The sequence below is a fragment of the Gracilinanus agilis genome, chromosome 2, assembly GCF_016433145.1.
Source record: "Gracilinanus agilis isolate LMUSP501 chromosome 2, AgileGrace, whole genome shotgun sequence".
NCBI lineage: Eukaryota > Metazoa > Chordata > Mammalia > Didelphimorphia > Didelphidae > Gracilinanus > Gracilinanus agilis.
The window spans coordinates 196,376,284-196,383,805 of record NC_058131.1 but is presented as its reverse complement, the minus strand read 5'-3'; the positions used below and the strand labels follow the sequence as shown (position 1 = coordinate 196,383,805).

At 34.9% G+C, this 7,522-nt stretch overlaps 1 protein-coding gene across 1 annotated transcript in view; it reads left to right on the top strand.

The window, feature by feature from the left end:
* Positions 1-1,168: 1,168 nt before the first annotated feature.
* Positions 1,169-7,522, top strand: part of SH3YL1 (SH3 and SYLF domain containing 1) — a 52,460-nt gene continuing 46,106 nt past the window's right edge. The window contains exon 1 of the mRNA XM_044660926.1: positions 1,169-1,209. Within this exon, the coding sequence (XP_044516861.1) occupies positions 1,191-1,209 (19 nt within the window). The 5' untranslated portion in view covers positions 1,169-1,190. The remainder of the gene's footprint in view (positions 1,210-7,522) is intronic.

The window sequence follows — 7,522 nt, the reverse complement described above, 5'->3', positions numbered from 1 at the left end:
TCAAAAAAGTGCCTGAAGCCAGAAAAATAGAATGTGGAGTTGGAATGAAACTTTGATGCTATCTAGTCCATTCCCCATATGTTACAGATGAGGAAACTTAGGCCAAAAGACACTGAAGTGACTGGCCTAAGGACACGTATCATAAATGCCTGGAGAGGAATTTATACCCATGTTTTCTGACTTCTCCTTCAGCACACTTTACACTGTATTATTTAATATAAAGCATTTAATGCTTACAATGATGATGTAAGACAACATCCTACAAATGCTTTAGTGTCTAATGCAGTACTTTTTCATGCTATAGACAAATATTTCTTAAAATTTATTGAACTGAATTGAACAAGCAGGTGAAGTAAATACTTCAAATATTTTTGTTTCCATTTAGCATACAAGGACAGAGGCCCAGAGAAGACATGATCCCCAAGGTTGCATAGCTAGCAAGTCACAGGGTCAGGATTAAAACAAGGATTCCTTATTCAAAACTAGATTTTTCTATCCAGCATCTCTATATGTATTCCTTCCTTCATTCAATAAAAGTATCAAGCATCGACACTCTTAAGTAGAAGACATTTTCACACTCACCCTCCTTTCTCTGACAAAAAAAAAAAAAATGCCATTTCCCAAGTTACCAGTGGCTGTTATTTAATAACAGCTTAAAATTATATGGTACTTCACAGTTTAAGTGTGAATCATTTACATACATTATCTTTGAGTTGTTAGGCAAAAAATGAAGAAAGGAAATATTGCTTAAGTGTGCTAGGTGTTATGGTGGAAAAAGATTAGAAAAGTATAACATCAATAAATTATTTAAAGGTAGGTTTTTGAAAAGGTGTTCCCTGTTCAGGGAATTACACCTAGAGAAGATAACTTTTTAATTCATACTTAAAAGGATCTACAGGAGAAATATACATAGAGAATATTCCAAGCATTGCATCCTGAGAACTTGATAAAAAAAAAAATAGATTCTATTGATCAGAGCCCAGATGTACTTTAAGATTGCTGTAGGTGGATCCTGCTTATAAATGCTTAATTTTCAATTGACCCTTGGTTTGGGACATCAATGCATTGGCCCTTGTCCCTTCCCTTCCTTTTTCCATTGCTCCTCCCTCTGGTTGCCCGTCCTACCTAGCTCCTTCTTCCCCTTATCTTTTCCCCATTTCTGGAAAGTGGAGTTCTGAAGTCACAGAGAAATGGAATCTCTAAGTGAAGGTACGTTTATGAGCTGGGACAAGTCATGGTTGGAGGATTTGTTTTTTATTTTGTTTTTAAAGACATTTTTGAAATTGGCTTTATCCCTTTCTTTACCCTTGCCAAAATCCCTGGAATGGAGAGGTAGATCGGCTTTATGAGAGGAATCAGCCATGTCTATGAGATTTGCCCGACTTAAAGGAAAAAAGAAAAGAGACAGAAAAGATCATAGCATCCCATATTTAAAGCTAGAAGGGAGAATTGTGTGTCAAATCGAGGGGAGTCCGCGACTAGTTTAACAAATGGTTCCTTCACGCAGGGGTATTTCCTGGCCAGGAAGTTTAGACCTAGGTCAGGTGTGTCCCAGTGCCTTAACCTGCTCCAGGTATGCAAATCTCCAGAGACTTCCCTTATTTTGGGAGGCGGAGCTGAACTGAGTCACTGCTAGAGTAGAGACAACTTCTTCCTCTTCCTTTCTCCAGGTTTTTGGGCTGTGAAAAGGGTTCTAGGAGTTACCAGTGAGTACAGGTCTTTGGGCAAGATTTGGTGTGAATATTAGAAATGATTCGGAGTAAGGTTGTGTTTACTGGGGTTGGTGATAAGGGTGAGGTTGGAGAACTAACTCACTTTGAGTTTTTTATATTGATGATAACGATATTATTTCTCAACCTTTAGAAATCATTTCCAAACTGTGTAAATTTTGTGCAGGTGAAATGTTTCCCAAATCATGCAGAATTCGGGGATCCATGGGGGACTAAACACTTTTGGAGGGGTCAGGGGTATAGTTGATGTTTTGGACACATGCTTCATTTGCAGTAAGTTTATATGAGTTTACTTGTAATATCTTCATGAAATGTAAACTAATAATTTCCCAAATATTCTTTAGTTACATTTCCTTCTTATATTATCATTATTGCTGTGCACAACTTAAAAGCTTCACAGAACTTTGGAATTTTAAAGCTTAAAGAAGTTTAAGAAGTTATTTGTTCCTTCCAATAGATTGTATACTTTTTGAGAACAGGGTTATGCCAAATTTAGTCTTCTATCCGCAGGAATTAAGAGGGATGAAGTCATAGAATCAGAATCACAGAATGTTAGCTGGAAATGCTTTACTCCAGACTAGTTGCTGGCCTGTCCTTCATTGAAATGCCTAGGAGGGTGATCGACTACTAAAATGTTTTGATGTTACTGATTTTTTAATGTTTACCCAAGTCATTTGACTCTTAAGTTTAAGGGGTTCTTTTGACTTCCTAATCCAGCACTCTTTTTTCCCCTAACCTGTACCAAACTCCCTCTCTATGACTTTCCCAGTTCACTTTGTTTTATTGTAAACTGTAATAATTTGAGTGCTGATTGAATTGGCATTAACTATGGGGCAAAATTTGGGGAAAAATATTAGTGAACCTCAGTTTCCTTTGCCTGGAAAATGAGGAGCTCAGACTGAAGTCTTTTCTAGCCCTGACATGCTTTAAGTCTGTCTTTGAGTCTTGATGATAGCTATAAAGTACATGATTTTGGCCTTATGCATATTGTGGTCTAACTAAATATAGTACCTGTCTTTTGACATGCTATAATTAATGGTTCTTTTGATAGGGAGATATGCTTATTCTAGTATTTCTAGATATCTAGATATTCTAGATATACTACATATGAATATCTAGTATAATCTAGGAATTATTGACATAATTGCTCTTTGGTGCTTTTGTTGAAGCAATAGGATGAAGATTTTTTGTTGTTGTTGTTTGCTTTATCTTTTTTCTTTTCTTTCATTTGCCTTGTGACATACTCATTCAACATTCTAGCTTTTTGTATTTGAGCTGATAAATAATGCTTGCATTAATAATGACTTACTTAAAATTTGTGCTTATGTAGTTCAAGGAAATCACAGGTTACTGGTTTAAAGTGGTATTTACTTCCCTGGTCTGTCCTTCATTGAAATACCTGAGAGGGTGACTAACTACTCAAGTGTTTTCAAATTACTGTGCTGGAGGTTAAAACAACCAAAGGGAGTTATTGCTTCTATCCTGTTTGTCATTTTTAAATTTATTAAGTAGGAAGGGCAGCTTGTTGGAAATGAGTTCATGCTATATTTAAGGAACATTTCTGTAACAGCAACATGCACAGTGTCCTTAATGCTGGATGCATTTTTAAACCAAAAACAAAACAAATATTTCCCTACCATGATCTGGACTATTGGCTTTATTTAAGGCAGTTTTCACAAAAATGATTCCACTAAATTGAAATAAAGCTTTAGTTTCTCAATCAGGGAGCTAATAAGGTTAAAAAAAGGAACTCAGAGTCTGATTGGTTGGTATATTTGGAAGCAAACAACACATTAGCATTTCAAAGACATGGTTTCTCATTCTACCTCTTGGTCTAGCTACTCTGAATCTTGGTTTCATTGTCTTCCAAACATCTTTGGCCTAGATGAATTTTAAGGGTCCCTTCCAAGTCTGAAACTCTGTAGTTCTAATTTTTTTTTCTCCTTAGAGTATATACTTTGTCAACAGTTGTTGCTCGCTTTGTCCATATCCATGGCTAGGTATCTGTAGGTAGTCCTAGTTATGAACATTTTTTAATTAAATTTTGTTTTATTTTCAGATTTGCACTCTTTACCACTCAACTACCTTCTCCCTTAAGAAAACAAGAAAAGCAAAATAACTATTACAAACATTTTCTGTGTAACTTTTAGATGATAAAACATGAACCATGACCGTGGAAACCATTCCTGCAACTCAAAATCAGAGAATATTGAATTCTCAATTATATAAACATTTAGTGTTTGGCACTATTACTTTTCTTGGGGGAATACTCAGGTCTCCCACAGGCTCATAGCCCTGGAAAGGTATCTATATTCCAATATCTTCTACTCCTGTAATCTAGTAACACAACTAGAACATTCTAGATAGATGAGAATGTATTCTTTTAAGGTTTACTATGTATCATTTTCCCCAAGAAGGCAATTATATAACCTGCATTGATTGCTTATCTGAATAGTTTATAATCCACAACTGTTAGAAAATTCCTCTTTTTAAATGCAAGTGGAATTTAAATCCAGTTTTCTTGTTTGGTACTCAATAGAGATGGAGAATTGGATAAATTGGGTGGCAATATGACATAACTAGAAAATTCTCAATAGAGATGGAGAAATGGATAAATTGGGTGGCAATATGACATAACTAGAAAATTCTAGACTGGAAGTTAGGCATCCTGGATTTTATTCCCGCCTCTGCTCCTTAAGCTAATTATTTGTTCTTTCTGATTCAGTTTCTTTATTTGGTAAATGAGGATGAGGATGATAATAATAATAATAGCAACTATCATTTATATAGTCCCTACTATGTGTCAGACACTATGCTGAGTGCTTTATAAATATTATTATATTTTTGATCCTCACAACAATCCTAGGAAGTAGGTGTTATTATCCTCATTTTACAATGGAAGAAAATGAAGCAAAGAGACACTAAGTTAATTCCTGAAGGACATGTAGCTACTGAGTAGCTTAAGTAAGATCTGCATGGTTCTACTTTTCCTGACCTAAAGATCAAATGAAAATAATGCCCCCAAAGTACTTTGAAGTGTATGCAAATACAAGATAATTGTCTTAGTTGAGTCATCTCCCAGCTTTTTTTCCCCTGTTGTTCTAATGAGTAATTGTAGCATAATTTTTTCTAATTCTTGGTTTCCAAACCTTTTGTCATCATGTGTTTTTTCCTCTGAGCTCTGTCCAAGTCACCTTACTCCTTCTGAGATGTGGAATCCAACCTAGCTTCTACCTGGAAAGTTCATAAGACATTTCTTTTTGTATATCTTTGTGTTTCTTTGTTAAACAATGTTACTAGATCTATCAGTGAAGTGAAGTGGAAATAACAGGGAATTGGAGTCAGAAGATATGGGTTTGAATCTTAACCCTGCTACTTACTATCTATATGACTTGGGATAAATTACTTCATATCTCAGTTTCAGTTTCCTCATGTGTAAAATGGTGAGGATTGACTTGATAATATCTAAAGCCTCTTCAGATCAGTTAAATGACTGATCATTTGTATCCATTTTGTGGATCATTGTTTTCATTTATATTTACAAGTAACTAATTATTTCCTATAGTGAATTTGTGCAGTTTGTTCTTGGTTCCAAGCCTGCTCCTCTGATCTTTTTCCAACCCAGCTTTATTTGATTCATTTCTAACAACTTCGCCAATGTACCATTTCTAATTCCTGGTAAATCCTCATTTTTAATCATGGGATTTAGAGCTAAAAAGAGGTCTCAGAGATAATCTTGCTCAACTCTCTCTTTTTATAAAAGAAAACTACAATCCAAAAAGGGGAAATAGGTAACTTGTCTACAGTCCTAGAGATATTAGAGTGAGAGAATTGAGATCAAAATCTGACTTTAAATCCAAGGCTCTTTCTATTATGTTGTGATGATCCTCTACTAAACAGGCTTAATCTTGGGGAAATGATGATTGTGTAATTAATTTCTGCCATAAATGTAGGATTTAAATTAGTATCCAACATGATGTTAGGCCTGCTGGCATTGACCAACTGTGCCATTCCCTTTTCCACATAGTGGACCTAGTCATGTGGCTTGGATTAGACTCATTTAAAAATAGGATGTAAATGATCTGGGTGCAAAAAAAGCACTCAGTAAAAAGTAGACCTGGGTTTGAATTCCATTTCTGCCACTTAGGACCAATATAAGTTTGATCAAATCATTTAATTTCTTAATTTTTCTGAGTCTCAGATCCTCTTTTGTAAAATGAAACATTTGCATTAGATGACAGAATGTTCTCTTCCTATGAATATCTTCGTGGAAAGTGTTTTATAGTTCTGTGACTTCTTAAATGGTAAACTGAATATAATAGGATTTTTTATGATTCGGTGTCATTATTACTAATATAAAATATTGTACTGTGTTGTGAGATCTTTAGGGATTTTAAAATGAGATACACACCCCCAATACTATAGAACTGCTATATTTGCTGTTTTCTTTGTGTGCAATCCTGCTGTTATACCTTAACATGGTATAGGGGCACAAATCTATACTAAATTTCTTCTGTCTTTTTTATTTAAAAAAACAAAACAAAACACCTAGATTTCTTTTTGGTTTAAAAAGCAAAAAATAACAATAACCCCAAAACAACTCTCCGGAGTAAAAATAATACTGGGTTTGAAGTAAAAAGGTATGAGGCCTAATATTGGTTCCAAAAATATATGAATTTGCGTAATTACAAGTCTCTGGGTTTTGTTTTTCTTCTGTGTAAAATGAAGAGATTAGATTAGATAGTCTTTACCTTTTCTTCTGGATCTAAGATTGTGTGATTCTCATGGAAGAATTGCCTACTCATCTATTTCTAATCTTTGCTATCTTTTCCCACAATCCTCTTATATATTTCCCATTTCCTTGTCTTTCTTTATTTTTATATTTGAGCTATTTCTGGTGTTTCAGGTTGCAAAAAAAATTAATCTCTGGTTAACTAAAATATTGGTATATTATTCTTTCTAATTGCTTCTTTGAAGTTCTTGCTTTTAAACTAGATGATAATAGGATCAGAGCTGAAAGGGTCCTTAGAGACTATAGCTCATCTAACTCCCTCATTTTACAGATGACAGTTAAGACCCAGAGAGACTGAGTCCATGACTGTTGCCAAATAGCTAGCAGGCATGGGAGGCAGAGTTCCAACCCAAGTATTTCTCCATTTGGTGTTCAAGTTTATTCCTGCTACAACACTCTGTCTCTAATGAAGGACTAACTGTGCCTCTTCACCAAAACTAATTGTGCTGAAGCTATTTATGAGGGAATATGCCTAGTTACTTCTCATGAAGTGGAAGTATGGCTAGATTGAGATATTCACCGTTATATAATGATTAACATAAAATTTAAAATATATATATGTGAACATGTAGTACTTCATTTTTTCACTTGATACAGCTAGAGGACACATCACATAGAGTGCTGGGTCTGGGGTCAGGAAGACCCAAGTTCATATTTGACCTCAGATACTTAGTAACTGTATGACCCTGATTACCTAAATTTCCTCAACTGTAAAATGCAGAAGTATGTAAGAAGAGGGGCACCTGGGTAGTTCAGTGGATTGAGAGCCAGGCCTAGAGACAGGTAGTCCTAGGTTCAAGTCTGGCCTCAGACACTTCCTAGCTGTGTGATACACAGTATTGACTCCAAGACTGAAGGTAAGGATAAAAAAAAAAAAAAGAAAGAAAGAAAGAAAGAAAGAAAGAAAGAAAGAAAGAAAGAAAGAAAGAAAGAAAGAAAGAAAGAAAGAAAGAAAGAAAGAAAGAAAGAAAGAAAGAAAGAAAGAAAGAAAGAAAGAAAG